At 55.1% G+C, this 25,137-nt stretch overlaps 1 protein-coding gene across 1 annotated transcript in view; it reads left to right on the top strand.

The window, feature by feature from the left end:
• Positions 1-2,801: 2,801 nt before the first annotated feature.
• The window catches only part of DIPK1B (divergent protein kinase domain 1B), a 57,417-nt gene continuing 35,081 nt past the window's right edge, over positions 2,802-25,137 (top strand). Inside the window, exons 1-2 of the mRNA XM_075905323.2 lie at positions 2,802-3,156; positions 17,377-17,511. Of these exons, the coding sequence (XP_075761438.1) occupies positions 2,956-3,156; positions 17,377-17,511 (336 nt within the window). The 5' untranslated portion in view covers positions 2,802-2,955. The remainder of the gene's footprint in view (positions 3,157-17,376; positions 17,512-25,137) is intronic.

Genomic DNA, 25,137 nt, shown 5'->3' with positions numbered 1-25,137 from the left:
TAAGAGGAACACCTGTTGGCTGGGTCATTTGACACTTTCTCCTCTTGCCCTGGGGGTTGCTGTACATGCCCCTCTATGTTTTCCATAAAATGGTTTCTTAGAAGAAAACTCAAGGGTCTTAGCACGTTTGCTGGGCCAAGTAAAACTAAAAAGAAGATGGGCAAGCTCCAGGCTTGTTAGGAGAGGGATGCAGTTAACTAGTACTTGAAAACACTAAGCACAGATACTGTAATAAAATCTTTCTGGGGCTTTCAGAACGTCGTATCAAAAGAATGATTTTTTTATAGTAAAAGCAAAATTAAATAAACAGGGTGTTTTATTTATTTATGTAAGCACATCCCTGGAGCAGTACAAACATAGACAAGAGCAACTTTGTGATAATATATAAGACCTAGAGAGAAAAATGTACTGGAAACTAATGTGACCTTAATCACATTCTGGCTTTAAATTCCACTTTGAGTGAAGTGGAAAAGCAAATAAACCGCTTAAATAGCGGAAAGGGAAGTGAATTCAGATCAAACTGCAAAACTACCTGCGCAGATTTAATCGCCTAAAGTGCTGCAAGTAACCCAGGCAGGCAAATATTTTAAAATATGAGTTGTATCTTTCAGGTGTGATCTTACCCCTGCCATTTCTGTGCTGCTGTTTTTCTTCCTTGTATCTTGCAAACTCACTGGGGGCAGGAACTGTCTTTTTCTATCAGTTTGTACCATTCCCAGCATGATGGGGCCTCTCTGTAGCACAAATCACAATCATTGATATTGTTATCAGTGTACTGTTAACTTCATAAGATGAAACAAAGAAACTTGGAGTTCGTTTTCTCACTCCGTGGGAGGAACGTTCTCCTAGGTCCGACTGGCAGAGACCCTGGGTTTGTTTTGCTTCTTCTGCAGCGCAGGACACATCGCTTGCTGATTTGAACGACACTAAATGATGGACTCTGTGCAAATTGAAGTCTTTCAATCAAGATTCGAGGACTTGGGTAACTCGGCCAGAGGCTGTGGGCCTACTCCAGAAGTTGGGGGGAGGTTCTGCTGCCTTCTGTGCAGGTCAGTCTAGAGATGATTGGCCCCTTCTGGCTATGAGAATGGCTGTGTGGAGTTTCTAGGACAAGCCTCATGTATCGGACCACAGAACAAAGGGGAAATGTGCAGCACTGAGAACGTTCTCATGTGTTCATTACTGTAAGCAGGGCAGGGTCAGCGTGCTTTCGTGCACATCGGTGTAAATTATTGGTCAGGAAAATCAGTGCGGTTAAAATCAGCCTAGGAAACCCTTTTGTCAACTAAACACATTATTTCCGATTGAACATCTTGCAGAAATCCAGTGGGGACAGCAATCCGTTAGCTGAGCACTTGTGCGGCTGCCCTGGAGAGAGTCAAATGTTGCCCCACTGATTAACAAAGCACCCACAGCTGGCAATATGTATTTCTACTGGTGGTGCATATCTGCACATAGAATCATAGAATACTAGGACTGGAAGGGACCTCGAGAGGTCATTGAGTCCAGAACCCTGCCCTCATAGCAGGACCAAGTACTGTCTAGAGTAGACCATCCCTGATAGACATTTATCTAACCTACTCTTAAATATCTCCAGAGATGGGGATTCCACAACCTCCCTGGGCAATTTATTCCAGTGTTTAACCACCTTGACAGTTAGGAACTTTTTCCTAATGTCCAACCTAAACCTCCCTTGCTGCAGTTTAAGCCTATTGCTTCTCATTCTATCCTCCGAGGTCAAGATGAACAATTTTTCTCCCTCCTCCTTATGACACCCTTTTAGATACCTGAAAATGGCTATCATATCCCCCCTCAGTCTTCTCTTTTCTAAACTAAACAAACCCAATTCTTTCAGCCTTCCTTCATAGGTCATGTTCCCTAGACCTTTCATCATTCTTGTTGCTCTTCTCTGGACCCTCTCCAATTTCTCCACATCCTTCTTGAAATGCGGTGCCCAGACCTGAACACAATACTCCAACTGAGGCCTAACCAGGGCAGAGTAGAGTGGAACAAGACTTCTCGTGTCTTGCTTACAACACACCTGTTAATGCACACGCTTCGGTGCACAGAACAAAATTTATTCTGCACATTTTCTGGGCATACTCTCTAATGTTAAAGGAGACCTCAGAGGAGCTATTCGGGCATACCGGCCACAAGGGTACCTCAGATGGTTCGATCCCTAGCTATCCAGAGGGTTATCAAAAGGGATAGGTGCATCGCAACGTTTGTTCTCTCCCCTCATCGTCCCCACGACCTTGCAGTGGGAACTGTGGGCGGGACAGGGGCTAGCAGATGTCCTTGCAAGACGGGCGCTCCGGCCTGTAATTTCATGGTCCGATGTGCCGGCTGTTCACCTGGCAGCAAAGAGCCGTGCCCTTGTGGGGCCCTCTGCAAATCCCCGGCCCCCTTCCTTGAGAGAAGAGGGGGGAAGCTCATTCGGCCTCCGGTGGGTCTGTTTGCCGGGGGCCTTGCTCTCTGTGGGCCTGAGACCCTCAGGAGGGCTGGCGTGCAAAGAGACGCAGGCGGTGTCCGCTCGCCAGGCAGAGGTGAGAGCAGGCGGGTGCGCAGGGAGCCACTGAGAAAGCTGGCAGGACCCCTGGGGGGGGTCAGAAGCGGAGAGGGAGTCACCCCTGGCTCCAGGACTCCTCCCCTCCTCCCCCAGCTTGACTCTCCTCCCGGCCCGGAGGCGAGAATGGGGGCTGAGGACGCGCACAGCTCAGCGCAGCTGCGGGAGGGGGGGGGAGAGGAGGGAGGAGAGGAACCCCCCCCCCCCCTTCCCTTTCCCATCGGCGGACAGAAAGTCTCCCTTCGCCGTCGCCTTTAACTCCAGCTCCGCGGCGCTCGCAGCCCGAAGGCTCCGCTGCGGCTGCTCCCCCGCCGGGCTCCCCATGCAGCAGCCCGGGGGGGTGCCCGGGGCCCGGCCCCGCGCCTGACCCTGCGCCCCCGGGCAGGGGGATGCGCCAGCCGCGGGGCGAGCCGGGCTCGGCAGCCAGCCCCCCCGCTCCGCGGGCTGCAGCCGGGCCCCCCTGCGCTGGGGCGGGCGGCGGGAGTCGGGGCGCGGAGCCGCAGCCCCCGCGGGGCGCACGTCGCAGCATGAGGAGGCTCCGCAGGCTGGTGCATCTGGTGCTCTTCTGCCCTCTGTCCAAGGGCTTGCAGGTGAGGGGGGGGGGGCGTCGGGGGAGGCCGGTGGGGGGGGGGATGCCTGGGCTCCCAAGCTGGAAATCAACCCCCCCCCCCGGCCCCTCACCCTGATCCTGAGCAACCATTTGGAGAAGGAAATGTTTCACTAAAGGGAGGGGGGATTTAACTCCCCCCCCCCCCACTCTTTAGGGGATTCCACCGAGGGGGAAATGGAGCCCTAGTCTATTTCACCGCACCTCCGCCTGGCCCTGCGGACATGGGAGGTCAGGGAGAGAGATGGACATGGGGGCTGTTTAGTTCTGCCTGCCCCCCAGGGTGGGGGGCTGGGAAGAGTCCCAGGAAACCGGCTCCCTGCTCCCGAACTCCTGTTCTCCTCCATGGCTGGTTTCCCACACCCCACCCTGGCAAACCCTCCAACCCGGAGCCCAGAGTCATTGTGGCCTCCCGGGGGGATTTTGTATTTGAATTTGGCAAGACTGGCTGTCTGTCTGTAGCTGCTGGAACGGGTCCGAAGGGAGGGTGCGGTGGGATATCGGTGTCCGCCCTGCTCTGAAGGAGATCTCAGAGGTGCATGCGATGCCAATAGATGCGTGTTCATCTCCGGCACCATGGTACTTAAGGCCCTAAGCTCGTGGCAATCCGCCGGAGTCTTTCCCCTAGCTCCCCCGGGAATGGGATCTAGCCCTTAATCCACTGGTTCGCAGGGGACATTTTATCCAGGGATGCATCTCCCCTTCCCCTGCTTGTTTTTGAAAATGCTCCTGGATTATTGGAGGTGGCGTAAATATGGACCAGCATGGCCCATCGGTTGCATAACCAGGCGCCTCATGTTGGGAATACCCCACCTTGCCCTTCCATAGAACGTCAGAGCCAGCCCTTCCGTAAATAAGTGGACCTGCCGAGGCAGCAACGTCCCAGTCTAGAAGGACTCCTTGTTTTCCTTGGCATGCCCCCCTGACTGGATTGCAAGTCTGGTTCCTAGAGGAGGAGCGAGGACTGGGAATGAGCATCCCCCAGGTGGTGCCGGGAGGGGCAGAGAACAGAAGCTAGCACCAGAACCTGATGTTCTTACTCAAGGAAAGGGATCACTTGATTCCCTGTTCTGTTCACTCCTTCTGGGGGCACCTGGCATTGGCCCCTGTTGGCAGACAGGACACTGGACTAGATGGCCCATGGTCTGACGCAGTGTGGCTGTTCTTATGTAAGTTCCCTCGCTGTGAACGTTCCAGCAGCAAAAGTCACAGTGGAGCCAGCAACGAGGTTGGTGTTTTCACGGGGCCATTCTTGGGGGCGGGACAGCTCAGCCACCCTGACACGGTTGCGTGGATGGAAAGCTAATGCAGGGAGGAGCTCACCTCTTCTCCCCTCCACCCAGCCCCGGGGCGGGGAGGGAGGGGAATGGAAAGGATGTTGGAGAAAATGCGAGCCAGGCCAGGCGGGGGGACGGGACCCAGCGAACCCCCAAAAGCCGCGGGACCAGTGACAGAGCAAAGTTCCCCGCTGGGGCCGAGCTATTCCTGCCAAAAGTCGTTTTCCATCCCTCCCTGCAGTCGCCTTCTCCATCCCTCTCGGACCGGGACCCTCCCAGTGCGGGCAGCACAGGTCTCCCCTCGGCCCTGGGCCGCAGCCTGAGGGACAGTGGCCACGAGATGGGGGCCGCGGGAAGCTCTCGGGGGTGAAGGGTCTCCGGGCTGCCCACCGCTCTGCTCCCCTTAGCCTGGGAAAGCGGGGCACCGCAGTGCTGTGGGAGGAGGGATTCTCTACAGGGGGTGCGGCGTGGGCTTTACACGCAGCAGGACTGCTCAGGCCTGACCGAAGGGTGAACTACGACTTTGGTGCCCCCCCCAATCAATAATTTGGGAGGAGCAGCGAGAGAGCCGGCGCTAAAGTCTGCGTGGCAGGCGCTGCCTGGTGGGGGCGGGGAGAGGCTCTGTGCTCTGCCCTTCCTTCTCTTCTCCCTGGCTGGGGGAAGCGCAGGGCAGGGGAGCCTGTGTTTGCAGGCCTTCCCCCGCCGCGCCCGTTGCCCGGGTTTCTGGTGCCCTTAAGGGCTGGGGAACCTTTTCGCCACCAGTGAGAGGCGGCCCCTGACCGAGAGGGAGAAAGACGCTCCCCTCTTTCCCCTCTACATAGGGTTGCCAGATGGCTGAAACAAAAATACCGAACACCCTCCCCACCCCGCAAAAAAAAAAACCCACCGGGAAAAAATGTTGAAGGAAAAAAAAGCGGGATTGGGGGGGCACCAAAGTTGTTGAGCAAAAAAAAACAGACTCCAAGAACCTGGCTCACTGGTAGGGGTTACCAGGTAGTCATTTAACAAAAAAACAGGACACACTTCATGGGGGGAGGGAGAGAGGACTGGCCAGGAAGGGAGCAGTGCTGGCTAGGAAAGGGGGGGGGGCCTGGAAACAGCTAACGGGGGGGGGGGCAATGGGGCCAGGAGGGGGCAGGGCTGGCTGGGAGGAAGGGGGGGGCGGGAAGCAGAGCTGGCGGGGTGTGTGCGTGTGTGCGGCAACGCTGGCCGGGGAAATCAGGAAGAGAAACGGGCCAGTGGGAAGCAGAGCTGGCGGGGGGTGGGGGGGGGAGGGGGCGGGGGGTGGGGGCTGGGGGGGTCAGGGGCTGGCCGGGAGGAAGGGGAAGCAGGAAGCACAGCTGGCGGGGGGGGGGGGTGCCGTGTGTGGCCAGGAGGAAGGGGGGGCGGGAAGCAGAGCTGGCCAGGAGGAAGGGGGGGCGGGAAGCAGAGCTGATGGGGGGGCAGCAGCGCTGGCCAGGAGGAAGGGGGGGCCAGGAGGAAGGGGGGGCGGGAAGCAGAGCTGGCGGGGGCAGGGAGGTGCAGCGGTGCTGGCCGGGGAGATCAGGAAGAGGAACAGGCCAGTGGGAAGCAGAGCTGGGGGGGGGGCGGGTGCAGGGGGACTGGCCAGAGAAGATCAGGAGGGGAAGTGGGGGAGAACCGGCCGGCCGGGAAGGGGGGGGTAGTAAATTGGCCGGCAGGGAGCGGGACTGACCCGGGCACTTGCTGCCTGTCCCGCGCAGGCTCCCGGCAACGCGCGAGCGAGGAGGAGGCTTCCCCTCCTCCTCACGCTCACCCAGCTGAGGGCTCCCGGCGGCAATCGCGGCCCCGCCCCTCCGCTGGGACTCCCAGCCGCTCCCCAGCCCACGCCAGGCCTCCGTCCGGTGCACAGCCAGACAAATCAGGAAATAGCAGACATTGCACGTGTCCGGTATTTTCTGGTTTTTTTCTACCCGACAGAGCACGCAAATCCCGGACTATCCGGTACAACACCGGACACCTGCTACCCTACTCCCACGCCAGTTTTGGGAGGCCCAGCCTAACAGTTTTTGCGAGTTCCAGCCCTGCGGTGGGGCAGTGGGAGGGCCGGAGAGCTAACGCAGTCTCCCCAATGCTGGGGAGAGCCCTGAGCCTTGGAGGCCGGATCCAGGCAAGCCGAGGGCTGCATCCGGCCCCCGGGGCCTGAGGTTCCTCACCCCTGCCTTAAAGCCTGGAGCGCTAGGCGACCACTTTAGTTCATCTGTGTGGTTGGCCTGGCCTGAAAGCAGGGCCTGGCATGGCAAATGGAGAGTCAAATACTGAGCCACCACCGATAGGGAAGAGAAACATTCAGGCAGGTTAGCCATCCACTTTGGCCTCTCTTTACCGTGCCTAGCTCTTCCCGGGCCAGCTTTACCCCTGGTCGTATGGGGCAGCCTCTGGCACTGGCATTAGGTGGCTCCATTACTATTTCGAGCCCTCACTGTGCAAACCCCTCAAGGCAAGGTCAAAAGCCCAACGTCACTGTTTCAGGGCCAAACCCAGCTTGGCTACTTTGCACCGGAGGTCTCACTGACAGCGCAATGCCCTGATTCTCTGGGCCCTGCCTCTTGTGTCATCATTCCTACTTGGGCAAAGTAGGCCAAGCCCCCACGTCTTTCCCCAAACATGCCCCATGTCTCTAACTGGTCCCTATCCACGCCCCGCCGGCGACGGAGGCCTGTGACTGTAAACGGCAGCTGTGCTGATTTGCAGCATCTGAGGATTTGGCTCGGGGAGGGCAAAAGTGGGAGTAAAATGCCAGCGCCAGCAGGAGTGTCAGCGTCTGATCTGATCGCATTTCACGCTCCCTTTGCCCAGGTGCACATGCTGCTGGGAGGTGCAAGGCTGTGGAGCATGTGCCTCTGGGTGTCTGTGGGAAATCAGTGCATTTGGTGGGGGGAGGAGGCGTGCTCATGTCTGATTTTGATCTGCTTCACCAATTGACACAATCCGAAATCCTGGCAGAAAGGAACTTGATATTCATTGGCTAGCGAACCTCTGTCGGTTGGAGCCGGGTGCGAACCGATAACGGTCTTGAGCCATACGTCTTGTTCAAGAGATTTTCCTTTTTTTTTAAATTGCCTGTTCTACAGTTTACTCCTTTAATGTAAGAGTCATGGCAAATCTTACTGACAAGTCCTTCGTTTCTCACTCTATTAGCAAGGCCGGGCAGTTGGCAGGGATAAAGAATCACAGAAAGCGGCTTTTTCCTCCAACGCTGAACTCCATCAGAATAAGGTTTTTTACTCACTCTGTCTCTGCCTTCAAGGGGGGAGCTATGGCTGAGAACCCAGGGCTCATCTTGTTTGTCTTCCTGGGAAAGATTTAAAGACACAGTACAAATACACAGGCCATGGGGTAAAACGTTTTGAAAAGAGCCAAAATTACATAGGTGATGAACCCACATTACTCCTGACGGAGGATGGGTTTGAAATGAACTCGTGCTCTCTCTGGTGGAATAACGAGTCTGTCCGCTAGTAAAGCTCAGCAGAGATGCGAATGGATGAGGTACGTTTTTGCACTAGTCCCACCGTGGGATGTAATAGTGTAGTCGATTGACCGATTAACCAATAAGCAAAAGCGTATAGGTTAATGCTATAGACTACACGCATTTCCCTCCCCCTGCCAGTAAATGTTTTAGCAGGCTGGCCAGCAGCCTAGCTCAGTCCTGGCTTGCAACAGATCCGGGACCTACCCCTGCTGAGGATCTGCATTTAAAGTATATTAGGAGCAGAGCAGGGGAGCAGCCTGGCTCAGTCCTGGCTCACACTGGGTCCCAGACCTGCCTCTGTTTCAGCTCTGCATTTCAAGTGTATTAAGAGCCGGGCGGGCAGGCAGCCCAGCTCAGTTCTGGGAGCTCAGATTTCCCCTAGACAGGCTGCTGCCACCCCGCGCTGCTGCCTCTTTTTCAGAAGCAGCAGCCCAAGGTGACTGATTTTTAAACTGGCTCCCCTTGTGGACCAGCTCCCGCCTAGCACCCCGTGCTGCTGCCTCTGATACAGTGGCAGGGCTGCAGGGGGCTCCCCAGGAGTGGGACTGGAGCGCACTGGCTGCCGTCCCCGTCCCCAGGGACTATAGAATAGTCGACTAACCGATTCAAATTTCATGAGGTTGCTCAGCTATTCAAGTATCAGAGGGGTCGCCGTGTTAGTCTGAATCTGCATAAACAACGAGAAGTCCTCTTATAGACCAGCGGTCTCCAACCTTTTGAAGCATGAGATCCCTTTTTTAATTTAAGTGCAATCCAAGATCAACATAACACCCAAATACCCTTGCCCCGCCTCCTTTGTGCCCCTTCTCTGAGGCCCCGCCCCCTGCTTACTTTCACCCTCACTTTCACCAGTCGGGGGCAGAGGGTTGGGGTGCAGGCTCTGGACTTGAATTAAGGGATTTGGAGTGTGAGAGGGGCTCTGCGCTGAGCGTGGGGCAGGGAGTTGGGATGCGGGAAAGGGTTCTAAGCGCAGGTTCCGGCAGGGCATTTGGATGCAGGGATGCTCGGGGCTAGGGGAAGGGCTTAGAGTGTAGGAGGGGATTCATGACTGCGGGAGGGTTTCAGGATGTGGACTCCAGCTGGGCCCTCTTACCTCAGGTGGCTGCTGGGTGGTGGTGCAGTGGGGCTAAGACAGGCTCACCCCTGTCCATACCCTGCTCCGCTCCCAAAAGCAGCCTGCAAACTCCATCCCAAGACCTGTTGTGCCCCCTCTCTGCTCTTGGAGATAGGACACAGAGTGGGAGAGGGGCCACCCTGACATAAGCATCCTCCTCTCCCTCCCCTGCTCAGTAAGCAGTTGATAGCTTCTTGGCCAAACCTGTCAGGATCACCTGTCAGAAGCTCCAAGATCTACCAGGAGATCCCGATCGACTGGTTGGTGACCCCTGTTATAAACTAACAGCTTTATTGGAGCATAAGCTTTCGTGGGCAAAGACTCACTTTGGACATGAATCTGACGAAGTGGGTCTTTGTCCATGAAAGCTCATGCGCCAATCAACGTTAGTCTATAAGGTGCCACAGGATTTCTTGTTGAAATTGAGAAATTGACCGCTATTTAATTGACCGCTATTTATCCCTAGTCCCACATCTACCCTGAAAGAGCATTGTCAGAAAGGCAGCGAGGTAGGCGTGAGAATGACCGGCAGGTCACGGAGAGCTGCCCTAGAAGAAAGGAGACAGAGGAGCCTTTGAGCACTCTGTCAGTTTCACCTTTGAAAGTAACTCCAGCTCAGGCCAGGTAGCACTTCAAACAGTAGGCACTCAAAAGCCCCGCTGGCCAGCTGACAGCGTGTCATTCTGCCTGCCCGCTGGTTGCTGGCCAAGGGAAGGGCAGACGCCAGCTGCGGATGGGATGCAGTTGTGGCTCAGCTTTTGTGAAATATGCCTTAAAATACCCGGAAGGGTTCCGTCCTCACAGCTGGTGGAAGCTGAAGAGCCGCCATTCTCAGGGGTCTGGAATAGGTATCGGGAGCTTTCCTCTGTCCGGTCCTGCTCTCTCTCTTTTTCGTCTGTGTCGCATTGTATAGCTCGACTGTGAGCTCTCTAGGGCAGGGAAGTGCCTCTGTATTAGCTGCTGGGGGGCCCCTGGTCTCCGCCTTTAGGGGTTACTACACTAGCAGTAATAATTAGCCAAGGAAAGTGACCTTTTAAACACCAAAACCAATTCACTCTGAATCCCTGGAAAGTGGCCCATTTGCTGCCGAAAACTAAATACTTACAGCCAAGCAAACAAACAGATCCCTACTGAGGCCAAATTCTGTTCCCATTGCCACCGTAGGAACCCCGAGTCGCTGAAGGGTTTAGCTTGACGGAGTTACTCATAAAACCAGAGGAAATTAAATCCATAGATCCTGCTCTGGTGTAAACGGGTGGAAAGGGAAGCTCTGGTTCTAAATAAAGCAGAGACACTTGGGTCCTGTTATTATTTCGAGGGGCCAGTCCCATGGTGCTAGGCGCTGTACAAACAGCTCCGGTGTCAATCCGGAGGAGGAGATGTTTAGCTCAGTGGATTCCTCCTGGATCCCCTGGGCTTCGCTGAGAACAGAAGCAGCCCTGACCCTGGAAGCTCTAAGACTGATCATCCCAGCTCCGAGACTGCCTGGTGCAATTCACCGGGGAGGCCGAAGAGCGGAGTGAAAGGGGCAGGGTACCGCGGCTGTCTCCACCATAGAGACAATTTGTCTCCTAGGCCGTGCAAGAAAGATAAGGGGCCTCATTCCCCTTCCATTCATTGCTCAGGCAGGAGTGGGCTGCTTACACACGGCCGGTTATTCCACGGCTTGGAAAAAACCTGAAGTCAGCGGATGAACGCTTGTGATGGACAAGGCCCATTCGATTATCGAGCGCCTCCACCCATTGGCTAGTGTCCAATACTGCCCGCTGGCAATTAGCCCCATCCTCAGCAGGGCGTCCTCTTTGGGACGCTGCCCAAGGGCAGGGCTCACGACTCCGGTTTCTCGCCTCCTTCCTGGGTGTCTCAGCAGGGCTCAGTTTCCCGCCTGCCACCGTGGCCAACTGCAGCCAACGTCTGGCCCCTCACTACACGGGCAAGTCACAGTCTATCAAGGCCACGCTCAGGTGCAGAGCAATGGGGGAGGGGAGGTACCCAGGCTCACCCACTACTCAGGGCCTCAGCCCAGGGACCCCCTGGCAGCAGCCTTGTCCTGCCTTCCTTCTCTGCTCTTCCAGTTCCCTGGGCACGTCCCCTGTGACCCCTGCACCTTCCTGGCCCCTGTATCAAGCACTGCAGCCTGGCAGGTATCAAGCTGGAGACTTCTTTTCTCCCATTCTGTTGCAAAAAAGCAGACATGATTCTGGGATACATGAACAGGTGTGTTGTGAGCAAGACACGAGAAGCCATTCTAACTCTGCACTGGTTAGGCCTCAGTTGGAGTATTGTGTCCAGTACTGGGCACCGCATTTCAAGAAAGATGTGGAGAAATTGGAGAGGGTCCAGAGAAGAGCAACAAGATTGATGAAAGGTCTAGAGAACATGACCTATGAAGGAAGGCTGAAAGAATTGGGTTTGTTTAGTTTAGAAAAGAGAAGACTGAGGGGGGACATGATAGTTGTTTTCAGGTATCTAAAAGGGTGTCATAAGGAGGAGGGAGAAAGCTTGTTCAATTTGGCCTCTGAGGATAGAACAAGAAGCAATGGGGTTAAACTGCAGCAGGGGAGGTTTAGGTTGGACATTAGGAAAAAGTTCCTAACTGTCAAGGTGGTTAAACACTGGAATAAATTGCCCAGGGAGGTTGTGGAATCTCCAGCTCTGGAGATATTTAAGAGCAGGTTAGATAAATGTCTGTCAGGGATGGTCTAGACAGTATTTGGTCCTGCCATGAGGGCAGGGTTCTGGACTCGATGACCTCTCGAGGTTCCTTCCAGTCCTCGTATTCTATGATTCTGTGATTCTCCTGAGCCTGCAGCACTACTCTCTGAAAGGTGCTTCCCGTTGGAAAGCAGCGCAGCACCCTCCCTGGTCAGGTCCTAACTGCTCTCTGCTCTGCTGAGCAGCTTTTTATAGTTAGGGCTGCCCCAGCAAGCTGCCTTTTGATTGGCCCCTTCTAAGCCACTCTGTTATTGGCTGTGTTGGCTCCCTCCTGCTGATTTAACCCCTTCTGGCGGAGTGAGGCAACCCCCCCAGTACACACTGAAATTAAACCAGAGCATCGTCCCAATTTCCAGATCCAAACATCTTGAGACTCCAGGTCATTCAAAATCTAGCTCCAACATGTTGCTGTCTGGGCCCATCCCATAGCTAACCCTCTAGAGACTGGTTCTCAACTTGCCCCGGAAACCTCAGCCAAGGGCCTGGGTTTTTTATAAAGAATAAAATGTTCCAACAGGCCAAAGGCAATTGCTATTTAGATCGAATTCGTCAAGGGGAGAATAGCCACGGGTGTCATCTTCTGGAACGACTGGCTGGCTTGCTTCACAGATGGAGGCCAGATGTAAACTAAAGAAGGCTTCACATTTTCGTGGCCTCTCTTGTCGTTCTTATGTAGGAAAGGCTTCCGCACCAGGGCCGGCTCTAGGTTTTTTGCCGCCCCAAGCAAAACATTTTTTGGCCGCCCCCCGGCCCACTGCAGCAGGACAGGCACTGAGGAGGAAAGTGCCCCTTTCACCTTGCAGCTCTTTGACTCCTACCACGCCCTCTGGCCAAACTCAGCCTACGTCCTGTCTCCCCTCCATACACATCCCGACCCCCCCACGCACTCACGGAACCCAGTTGCCACCTTCTCTCCCCTCCCAGGCAAACCTGACCCCTCAGTGACTGGACCCAGTCCACCCCGATTCTCTGCCCCACCTGATCCACCCTGCACCCTCTTCCCTCCCAGCCAAACCCGATCCCCCCTGCTCCTGACCAGACCCAGTCTGCTCCCCTCTCCCACCTCCCCCCTACTGACCCAACTCCGTCTCCTTTCCCTCTCCCCGCCAAAACCTCGTGTCCCCTCCCCACAGCATGCGTGGAAATGTCGGAGCGCCCTGGGGAGGGGTGAAAGTGGCCCGGGTCCCCCGACTTCCCCTGCAGCTGCCACGAGGGACTCTGCAGCCAGCGGTTCCCGGGGGTGCTGCGGCAGTGCTGAGGGGCCGGCGCGGTAGCACAGCTGGCTGGCAGCCCCGGGCAAACACCTGGGAGCAGGAGCGAGGCAGAGCGCTGGGTCCAGGGTCCAAGCTCCTCGCGGAGGAGGAGGAGGGTCTCCCGAGCTCTCCCGGAGCTGATTAGACAAGAGGCCGGAGGGAAGGGGATAGGTGGGGGGAGGGAGTGAAATCTACAACAACAAGCGGCGCAGCGGCAGGGCGAGCGGGGACGGTGGCAGGCGACTCAGACCGTGGAGCGCAGCAGCCCGCCCCTGCCTGCTGCTGAGCTCGCTGGCGTTCGCCATCGGGGTGGGTTAGGTGCGGGGCGCACCTGGTCCTCCCGCAGGCTCAGCTCGCACGCGGCGGGGCTCAGCGCTCGCCCGCCTCCCGGCCGGGCTGCCCACCATAACACTCCCTAGGACACTGGCAGTGGCTAGCGGAGCGCGCTGCACCTGCCTCCATGCCAGCCCCGGCCCGGTCGCCTCTCCCCGCCGGCTGCCGCTCCACAGATGCTCGGCTGCTTCATGCCCAGGCCGGGCTGGGCATGTGTGGAGCATGGTCCCCCCATACCGGCTTGCAGCCCCCTGCCCGCTGCCGGGACCCTGCTGCTCAGGGCGGCAGCAGCCGCATCTGGCGCCCCATGAACTTCAGTCGTCGCCTAGCGCAGCCGCTGGGGGAGGGAGGAAGCTGCAGGGGGCAGGGATGGCTGGTCTCCGGCATCCTGCTGCATGGCCCTGCTCCCCTCCCCCTCTTTCCTCCCCTCCTGTGTCTGAGGGGACATAAATAATTTCCTGTTCATCCAGAAATATAATTTATGCCATCATGTGCCTGACGTGTCCGTCTGCTATGAATATTGGACAGATTTCTCAGACACTTCGCCAAAGAATCAATGCACATAAAACAGACATCAGGCTCTCTCACAGACAGAAAACTGTTGCTTGCCATTTTAACCAGACTGACCAGTCTCTCAATGACCTTAAAACATGCATATTGCTTCAAAGAGATTTTAACTCCAGACTTCAAAGAGAAGCCTCAGAACTGTCATTCATGCTTAAATTTGACACTTTGCGTACGGGTCTTAACAAAGATGCTAATTATCTCACCCATTACAAAGATAGCTTCCCCAATTATCACCCCTAATGTCATTACCTCAGACACTCACCTTCCCCCCTCACCCCTCCTCTGTTCTTAAATCTGATTCGTCAATTTTATATGTATTCACTTTTTTTTGATTGTATCACTTTTGGTATATATGGGCGTGCCAATTTTCTTCCACGTATTGATCTGAGGAAGTGGGTCTGGCCCACGAAAGCTCCTCACCTAATAAACCATCTTGTTAGTCTTTAAAGTGCTGCATAGTCCTGTCTTTTGTTCTTGCAGAAAGAGGGCTGCTTTTTCCACTACACATTGTTGGCTCTTGATTTCTTGCTAGGTTCTGTGGGTCCCCCTTCTAATGGATAATTTAGGAGCTATTTCTCTTTTAACACCCGGGGGGGGGGGGGTCCATTACATTTCCCAGTAAAGGACGTGAGTAGGAGTTTGAAAAGTGCAAGGAGGGGCATATTTCTCCCTGGCCTTTCTGCTTGCTTTGTATATTTCCTGTCCAGATTTCTCTCTTCATCAGCCAAGACTCTGGCAAACTCCACTCTCTTCATTGTTCTCGTTATCCTTCCTGACTCTTCTTCATTTCCTCCCTTTTCTTAAATGTAAAATATGTTTTGTCTTGTTCCTTCGGAGCCATCCAAAGCACCTGGTGAAGCTTTCCGACCATCAGAGATAATCCTCATGAAAATCCCTCCATCAGTTCTCCTGGGCCAATTTGACATCAGGACATTGACCTACAGGCAGACCGATAGCCCGATTAACTTGGACAATAAATATGTTTAGGCCTTCCAAAGAGCCCTAGTCACACAGCATGTGGCCTTGCAGTTGTTTGGGCTTACAGGTGCTATCCTACATTGAGCAAAATTCCTCTCGCAGCCTGATGCTTCTGAAATGCCGTGGCCCAGCGTGGTTTGTCCCCCTCTAGTGGTCACAGCACGTAAAAGGCCCACGAGTCTGTTACTGATTCCAAGCATGCCGGTAGCATTAGATACTCTGGGTTCAGTGTTGTGGGGGACCCAAGCAAGGCGTCATTACATTCAGGTCCCAAGAGGTGGAACAGAAAACAAATAGGAGGACCGTGCTCACTGATCTGATTTCTAGTCTACGCCCCTCAGTCTCACTTGACAGTCCCACATCAGGCCCCCTCTAGATCCAACAGAAGCAGCCTCGGCAGGAGTATTAAACTGCCACTAGAAAGCCCCATTTGCTAATGATAAGTGTGAGCCATTATTGAGTACAGCTGGTTTTAGATCTGAAATCACAGACTCAACCACACTCCAATCGGAATAGCCACAAATCTCTTGTGTTTGACAACTCTTCGTGGTAATTAGAGTCCACCCTTTTACAGACATTCATTAGCGGGGAACTTTGTGATGTTGAAAGCAGGCCTGCTAACCCAGGGCTTTGTGGGTTGATTCACACCTCGGTATTTGCAATTAGCATACAATGCATCAAGATGCGCAGTCAAACCTAGACACTTTTATCCTTGTCTGCAAATGAGCTCTGATTGAATTGAAATAACGAACACCACCACACTGACATGGAGAAGGGGAGGTTTCTCCCTTGTTGACTGCAGCCGATCAGATTCCCGTGTGGCATTCACGCAGCTTGATTAGGAAGGTGGCATCGGCCCGATGTTTAGAATTCATTAGCGGCGTTGGAAAACGTAACGGGCCAGATCCTCAGATGATGCGGACTGGTATAAATCCATTGGGTCCATTCAGATCCAGCTTTACATAAGTGGAAGCAGTTGCCGATTTTGGTTAATTATTTCACTAGAACTGGGGGGGATCAGATTCACACCGATGTGACTCTCTGATGAACTGGATCGGTGCGTTTATTATTTTTGCTGAAGACCCAGACAGAACATCCTAGATACACCAGTAAGAGAGAAATCGATGGGTTGATACAAAATGTTTGCTGACTGCTCTCAGGCTCAGCCGGAAACCCGCTAATGAAAGAGCCAAGTGAACAGCTACAAAGTGACTCCCAACGTCCGGGGAATTTCTCACCATTTCTTAAAACCATGCAGGCCCCTCTGGCTCATTCCCTCCAGGAAGAGCCTGCAGCAGTAGGTGGGCATTGAAACACACACTGCAGGTCAATAAACCGAGTTATAAATAGATCCTTCTGTTCTGCCCAGCGTGCGTTACATTCAGCGCAACTGCAGCAGTGAAAAACGGGAATGACTTCTGCATTTTTCTCGTGATTCTTCCTTCCACCCCCATGTGGCCAATCCCCAGTTGGCGTAAACTAGTCTAATTTAGAAGCACTCCACTGACTTCAGTGGCCAAGTGCCACCAGCGAAGGATCTGGCCGAACTGGTCTATGGGGGAGCCAAGCCCTCATTGTACCTTGTGCTATACAAATTGATATGTCCCCTAGTGGGCAGCCAAACCCTTAATATTGCTTCTCTCTGCAGAGAGAGACTCCTTCCGCTACCGGCTTATTTTATCTGTTCCCTAGAGGAAGGAGAGTCATTCTGCTCCCATGGGACCCAAATCCTCTTTGCTGTACTTGCCTCTTGTTTGTTATTTGCATGGCAGTCGTGTGCAGAGGTGCCAGCCCGGGGTTACGCATGGTGCTGGGTGCTGTACAAACGTCGACGCGTACACTGCTGCACGGCAAACAACAACCGTCTGTCCCTGCCCCAGAGAGCTTACAATCAAAACACAGCAGAGCAACTGCTGAATACAACCACCGGGGATGGGAGGGTGGACAAGGTGACAGTGCGAGGCCACTTGGAATGGAATAAGGGCGTGTCTACACGGCACCGTTTTTCCGGAATAATGGCCGCTATTCCGGGAAAGCAGTACTAGCGTCCACACAGCAACTGCGTTATTTCAAAAGAAAATCGACATGACGGAGGGCTTTTCCCAACGTTGGTAAACCTCATTCCATGAGGAATAACGTCTCTTCCGAAAAAGCTTGTTTGGAAGAGGGGGTGTGTGGACGCTCCACTGTTGCTATGTCGAAATACCTCCTCCCCAGGGCTGTTTTCAAGTTATTCCTCCCCAGTGCCTCTTGGGCTGTCAATCAAGGTAGCGCATCTACATTAGGGGAGCCTGCCTTGGACTAATTCGAAGACTTCCCTGTAATGTGAACGCTCTATTTCGAAATAAGATCTCTTCTGGAACAGTGTATTCTGAAAGGAGCTTGCAGTGTAGACGTACCCTAAGTCACAGCAGAGCTGCTGCCATTTGCGAGCATTAACTTGTATGTAATGGCCTTTTCCTGGTTTTTTCCTCAGAGTCGCCTCCCTGGCATCAAAGTGAAATACCTTTTCCTTGCCTGGCTGGGCGTCTTCGTGGGCAGCTGGGTGGTCTACATGCATTATTCCTCCTATTCTGAACTGTGCAGAGGTCACGTCTGCCAGATGATAATCGTGAGTACTGGCGACTTGTGCTTGCTCCTGCTGCTTTGCTTCAGAGCTGTGTGTTTTTCCAACCCCTCGGGAAGAGGAGCGGGGGATGAGGAGGCCTTGGGAGACAGCGACGTCCGAGTAGGGAACTGCGCTTGGAAGTCCTGGCTAGATTTCACTGAGGGAGACTGTCACTAGGATAGTTTGGATGTCGCTTTTGACACATTTGGGGGGTTCTTGGGGATGAAAGGAGCCATATAGAAGAGAGGAGCATTTTTAGTGTCACATCAGGGCTCGTCGTTCACTGTTTGCTCCTGTCATAAATCCAGGCAAAGAGACACATGAACTAGTTTTTCTCTGTATTTTTCTTATTCCATTTTGTGTTAAAATTCCAGAGGGAACATTTGCACTTTCATTTAGGGCAGATAAGACAAACGTATTCACGGAAAGGAAAGTAGCACCGGACCTGAGCTGATATTACATGCTAACGGCCTGCAAAATATTTCAAAAGTGTAAACTCCAAGCAGGGCGAGGTTACTGGACAAGGGGCCAAAAAGGAATGAAATGTGAAATGTAGAAGGGATACGAGAAAGAGTGAGGTCTGTTGGGCTGTGGAAGAATCTGCTGAGAGAAGTAGTGGAAACTCCATTGCTTACAGTATTTAACACTGGACTAGAGAGAGTCAAAGCCAGTTTCCCCAACCTTTGATATTCACATTTTCACATCAGTAGCTATGAATGGGACACATGCATCCAATTAGCACAGGTCCTGCAATTGACAGGTAAATGCAGTTGCTGTGATATATATACCTTGAATTCTGTATTTTCCACTCCAATTCATCTGATGAAGTGTGTTTTAGCCACAAAAACTCACAATGTCATCTACTTGTTAGTCTCTAAGGTGCCACAGGACTGTTCCTTGTTTTTAAAGCTGCCAACTAACCCGGAGACCCCTCTGAGATTTTGTACCGTAGGCTGTGTCCAGACTCAGGGGTTTTTTCGGGAAAAGTAGCCTTTTTCCGAAAAAACTTCCCCTGCGTCCAGACTCAAGTCGCGTTCTTTCGAAATTAAATCGAAAGAACGCGGCTTTTCTTTCGATGGCGGTAAACCTCATTTCACGAGGAAGAACGCCTTCTTTCGAAAGTTCCTCTTTCGAAAGAAGGCGTTCTTCAATGTAAATAGGGCTTCTTCGAAAGAGAGCATCCAGACTCACTGGATGCTTTCTTTCGAAAAAGCAAGCCGCTTTTTCGAAAGTTCAACGTGCAGTCTAGACGCTCTTTTTCGAAAGAGGCTCTTTCGAAAGTATCTTTCGAAAGAGCCTCTTTCGAAAGAGGCTTGCAGTCTAGACATAGCCGTAGAGAGAATAGGGCAGTAGTGGATGTGGTGAGCATCTAGCTCTTCTCCAGCTCTGCTCTGCACGGTTCTGTCACTGATCAAACGAAGTATCGAGGTTGCTGTTCTGTATGTTTCAGGGTGGTATCTACCATGCATGGCCAGCTCCGGGCCTCCGCCAAGAGGAGGGAGCTCTTTCCATGACGTGTGCTAAAAGAGACACGGCACTTTCTGTATTCTCCTCTCTCAAATCTATTCAGGCCACATTGCCTAGGATACGGGCCTGGGTGAGCCTCGGCGTAGAATCATACAATCTTAGGGTTGGAAGAGGCCTCAGGAGGTCATCAAGTCCAACCCCTTGCCCAAAGCAGGACCAACCCGAACTAGGGCCTTTATCCCCCAAACATCTGAGTGCCTCCAGTGGCGTAGCGAGGGGAGGGTAGCGAGGGGCAGTTGCCCCTAGGCACCACACTAGGGGGGCACCAATTTTGTCCCCTTCCACTCCTCCTGTCATCCCTCGGCTCCCCTACTCCTCCTCCACCCCCGGCTGGAGCCACCTCCTCCCTGCCTCTGCGCCCACCGCGTGACCCTCCTCCCTCTCTGCCGGCGGGTTAGTGCGTGTTGGGGCCCGGTCCCAAACTGGAGGGGGCGGGGGAAGACGCAGTGCCATCTCTCCCTTTCCACCTCCTCCCAGGGTCGGGTTCAGCCGTGCGCCAGGTTTGGGGCCCTGCTGCATGGCAGTAGCAGGGATGTGTGTGCAAATTTTGCCTTTGTCCCTGGGCGCATAACACCCTCGCTACAGAATGCCCCGGCTGCAGTGGGCTCTGAGAATGCAACACGTCCATGTGGGCAGAAATGGCTTGCGGCGAATAGGGTTGCCAGATGGCTTTACCAAAAATACCGAACACCCCCCCCCCCAAAAAAAACGGGGAAAAAATTCTGATCAGGAAAAAAAGGGGGAGACCACAGTTGTTGAGCAAAAAAAAAAAAGGGGGACCCCAAGAGTTGTTAATCTAAAAAAATTAAAAAAAAAAAAAAAGCGTGGTTCCTTTAAGAAATGCTTTTGAGGCTTTTTGCCCCTAACAGGCTGCTGGCGGCCATTTGCAATCTTGTCTCCCTGCTCCGGGCCGGACAGCTCCCCTGCGGAACCAGGTAAGTACCAGGAATTTTCGGCTGCTGGCCGGGAAAAAATCAGAAAACACCGGACATTTTAGGTGCCCGGTATTTTCTGAACTTTTTGAGTGGACAGAAGGCGAAAATACTGGACTGTCCAGGTCAATACCGGACACCTGGCAACCCTAGCGGCAAACCACGCGGAAAACATCTCTTGACAAATGTGCAGCGTGAGGGGGTGGCACAGGCTCTGTGTGCGGCAGGGGTTGTCCCGACACGTTCGGTCTCACGCCAGGCAGAGCCAGCCCGACGCTTTTGGTTAGAGGAGACTCCGGGCCCGGCCCACTTTGCCTGGGTGCAGCCCCATGAGGGCTGGCGCCTCCGTCTGGTTTCTGCAAGTCCTCGTCCGGCGGGGCGTGCCAGGCTGGGAGCAGGGGGAGGTGGGTTGTGGGCACAGATAAGGGTGAGTGCCAGGCACGGCCGTGCAGTATCTCAACCCCGGGGGAAGGAGAGTAGGGCCAGGGTGGGGGTGTCTGAGCTGACCTGGGCTCGGCAGCTTTTCTCACCTTGCTAAGCAGACACTGGCCAGACTCCCCCGTCTCGGCCTTGCTTGTGGGACTTGGCCAGAGTACCCTGGTGAGACGTTCTTGCCGGGAAGGCCCTAGGCTGGGTATCAAACAGAATCACAGACGTAGGACTGGAAGGGACCTCGATAGGTCATCTAGTCCTGTCCCCTGCCCTTCAGGTAGGACATCTGGGTTCAGATCTCTGCTCTGACTCCCTCTGCCAGTCACCCCCCCCCTTGGGGCCTGGAACCAGGGGATAATCTCCAGCTGGGGGCATGCTGGTAGCACAAATAGCACAAGGCAGGGCCCTTGCTCAGCCGTGCGCGTGGCCCTACCCACCCCTTTTCACCTTGTGCCCATGTGCCCTGCACACATGCTGGGAAGCCCTTCCCCCCCGTAGCAGCCTCCAGATGTGCTGAGCGAGCCGTCTGGCACCGTGCTATGTGATTCCACAGGGCGATGGCTGGGAAGCGGTCTCAAACCATCCCAGTGCGTCTTCCGATGCTCCTCGGGCTTTATGAATAGACATCTCATTAGAGTGATCACCCTGCAGGTCGTCCCAGATGCTCGCCCAATGCTTCTCACCTGTGACCTCCCCAGGCCCCACGCGTCCGACCTGCAAAGAAGCCCACTTAGCATTCGCCCGACAGCTGTAATTAGTGGAGAATCAAAGATCTTCTATGCCACAGTTAACACACACAAGAGTTTTCAGGGGGGTAATGAGGCGGAGATGCCGGAGAATTTTCTGCTTCTCTGGCTCCCTCCTTACTGCCGTCTTAACCCCGTTACCACTTGCTGGGTTCTGCTTCGTCTGAGCTCACCTCTGCTCTTCCCCCACCTTCCACAGTGGAGATAACATTGGCCCCAGAGCCAGCTTTAGTGGGGGCCCATGGAACCCCAGAACTGGGGCTGGGCCCTGTCTGTTCCGATCGCCTTTAAGAATGAGTAACTCTCTGCCAGTGGCATAGTGTGGGGGGGCAGTTGCCCCCGGGCGCCACACTAGGGGGGCATCAATTTAGTCCCCCTCTACTCCCCCGTCATCCCTCTTCCTCCACCCACTGCCACCGGCAGGAGCCTCGGACTCTCCTCCATCTCGGCTGGCAGGTTACTGCGTGTGGGGCCCAGCCCCAAACCAGAGGGGGTGGGGGAAGACGCGGTACAATCTCCCCCCGCTCCTCTTAGGGTTGGGCTCAGCCGTGTACCAGGTTCGGGGCCCCACCATTCGGTGGTGGCGGGGGACGGGCACAACGTTTGCCTTTGCCCCCGGGCACATCACACCCTCGCTACGCCTCTGCTCTCTGCCCCTTCTCACAGTCCTGGTACCAGCCCCGGCCCCAGCTCACAAAGAGAGCGCTGGCTTTGTATGCCGGGAGTGAGACAGAAGCAGCCTCATGTCCCCAGCAGCAGCGCCCCAGGCGTGTGGGGATGAGCAGACACATCGGATAGGACAACGGCCTCAGGCACTCAAAGGAAATTGCAAATGTTGCCGCCTTGTGAAGCGGCCTCACTCCAGTTGCTTGCTCCACAGGTGACTCTCCCCGCCCCGCTTCCTTCACCTGAGGCTCCGCCCTCTTCAAGGGTCAAGCCCCGCCTCCAGGGCAGGGCTCCAGCTCCCCCACAAGCCATCCCCCACTGCAAGGGCAGGTCCCCAACCCTCTCCCCGCCCTGCTTCCTTCACCTGAGGCTCCGCCCTCTTCAAGGGTCAAGCCCCGCCTCCAGGGCAGGGCTCCAGCCCCCCCACAAGCCATCCCCCACTGCAAGGGCAGGTCCCCAATCCTCTCCCCGCCCCCAGCCTCGGAGTGCGGGACGGGCAGGCGGCACGTGGCCCCACGCCTCAGCGTGGCTGAAGCCCATAGGTAGCCCGGGAGCCACGCTGAAACGGGTTGGAGTGTGGGCAGGGCCACGCGTGGCACTTAGGGAAGGCAATGCCTTCCCCTGCCTCTTCGACCCGCTGCCCATGTCCACAGCCTCCCTTTCCCAAAGCCTCCCCCTAAAACCCAGCCCCGGCAACGTGGCCGCTTCACAAGACAGACTCCTGATCTCCTACCCATCTAGTCCCTGGAGAGCCACATGTTGACGCCTCATCCGGGGCAGGGAGGCGCTATTGACTCTGGGGGAGGTAGCAGCTGCCTCCCACTCTCCATTTCCCCTCTCTTCTGCGTGAGGACCCTATCCCCGCTCTTGCAGGAAAAGAGCTCTCGGGCACTGGAGGCGGTGAGCAGACAGCCGGCTAGGAGACCCAGCAGGAGAGATGGGGCGGGCAGCGTGGAGGGACGTTCTGTGTCTCGATAGGACTGTCGTCTGGGGGGTGGGACCATGGCACCCAGTGACCAAGAATCTCCTATTGAGCTACCAGGCCGCGATTTGCAAAAGCAGCGAGTGGTTTGGGGCCCCGCGATGATCCACTTCCGAGGCCTTCAGCGGGCACCATTTTCAGAAACGCTGGGCATCCTCCTCGGAAATCTGACCCCCTCCAACATGACTCCGGTTGGGACCCACCAGAGATCACAAGTCACTTTGGGAAACATGGGCCTAAGTGTTTCCTCTGGGAGTAAGCAGATGGCTAGTAGAGGAGGGGGCAGGAAGCAGACAGAGACCCGGCGTGCCTAGAGCCAGGGTATCCTCTACCAACAGGGGTGCCTGGGAAGCTGTCCTGAATTTTCCAGGCCCCCCTTTGAGACTCCCCGTGCTCTGTGTTGATAGGGATGCAACATTCGGGTGCAGCGAGTGTTGCTGGCAGCCTGACGGCGTTTTCATGGCGACGTCCTGCAGAACTGTCCCAGGGGCTCTTTTGTGGCCTTCTGGGGTGCGTTGGCCCTGCCAGGCAAACCTCCGCCACTGACGAGGCTACTAGAAAGGGGAATGGGAGGGGGAGGGATGTTTTGAAGTGGGGAGGGCCGTGCCCCCAAATGCAGGGATGCACAATGCCCCCAGAGACAGAGAGGCAGACGTTGCTCGGGGTCACGGGGGGATTCTGGTGTCTCCCCTTTAATGCTCACCCAATACCCATCTGACTCTAGCAAGGAAAATCATTCGGGGTTAGGTCCTGAGCATCTACAACTCCCGCCGACTGCCGGTGCTCTCAGGGTCTCCGTGACGCAGGCCTTTTAGGACGGAGCCCTCTGCTGCGAGAGTAATGATATACAGAGCGAGTGGGTGTCAACGGGCGTCTGTATGGATACTTGTACGTACAGGTGCGTGTGCATACGTGTGTTAGTGCATCCGTAGGTAGTGCCTACAGGCGGAACCGAACCTGGGGCCTCTGGGGCTTCGTGCAGGAACCTCTACGGCTTGCGCAAAAAGCCAGCTGGTGCTCAGTTAAGGCTGTGGAGCAAACTCCATCTCTCTCAGTGAGGGGGCTCAGGACCGCTACGCGGAGCAGGGGCCCACCCCCGGCAAGTGTGTGGCTTACACGTGCACGCTCCCACGTGTGTCTGAGCGTGTGTGCCTGTTTGCACGTTCGTGTCTGAGCACGTGTGCCTGTTTGCAGATTTGTGTCTGTGCAGCTTGGCGCAGGTGGGCGTATTTGTGTTGGTTTGCACTTGCACACATGCGTGTGTGTTTTCACTCCACTTAAATCCCCAGAACTGCCTTTCCTGGCTGGCGCGGTGGATTTCATCGAGACAGATTAACTCTCTCACCGGCCCCGCCCACAGCCCCACTAGCCTGGCCTGACCGACTCCTGCCAGCGGCCATGGCAGCATTGTTCCCTCCTGATCCAAGAACCGCGGTGGGGGAGGGAGGCTTGAAAAACGCTTCCTCTGGCATGCAGGCTGAGCTGTATAATTGAGCCAGCCAGCGCAGGGAAGCCATTAAAACCCAAAGGGACGGAGGATGGGGAGAGCGAAGGGAGAGACAATATTGAATAAACGAGGCCGGGCCGTCCATCAATTTTATCGTTAACTCTCTGTCATCTCCCTTTGGGGTTCTAAATAGCTACTAACACGTTACTCGTTAAGGATGTAAATCCTGCTGTCAGGATTAGAATGAGACAGCGGCGCGTCCATTTACCCCCGCCCCCCCCCCCATTCTTATTTGAAAGCAGCGAAGGGACTTTTCTGCTGCAGAGCAGGACGGGGCCGAGGCAGGATCCCAGCTGGGTCCTGTCACCCTCAGGGCCCGGAGGGGAGGAGGCAGGAGTCACTTTGACCCACCGAGCTGTCATGAGTATTCCAGGGCTGGGGCACATCGGGCGGAATCTCTGCCCATGGGGCGGGGGCCAGGCAATGCAGCGGTTGCCAGAGCGTCTCTGAGCGTCGACCTGGAAGGGTCTAGCTCCACGCCAGTCATGCCGCTTCACCCCACCCGGGGAGTCTGCCCCTGAATCTCTTGCTATGCCGAGGGCCGTAGGAGCAGGTTTAGGTGAGAGAAAAGGATGTTGGGGTGCAGGTACCGTGGTGCTAAGCAAACATGGGACTCAGTGGCCAATACAGGGGTCGGGTGTTCGTGTTTGTCCATCCATCTGCTGCTGTCCCATAGGGCCTGTGTGTTTCCAGGTCGGGTTCCCTTTGGAACACAGAGGACCATAAGCTTCTGAAGCCTGCTCCAGCTGAGACATTGGTAGGGTTGCCAGATACTTTCACACAAAATCCCGAACATGGCGGGGAAAAATTTGGTTGAGCAAAAAAAAAAAAAAAGTT

This window comes from Pelodiscus sinensis, chromosome 23 (assembly GCF_052426305.1).
Source record: "Pelodiscus sinensis isolate ZL-2025 chromosome 23, ASM5242630v1, whole genome shotgun sequence".
NCBI classification, from domain to species: domain Eukaryota; kingdom Metazoa; phylum Chordata; order Testudines; family Trionychidae; genus Pelodiscus; species Pelodiscus sinensis.
The sequence above is the reverse complement of the archived record's forward strand: the minus strand, read 5'-3'. Positions and strand labels throughout refer to the sequence as shown.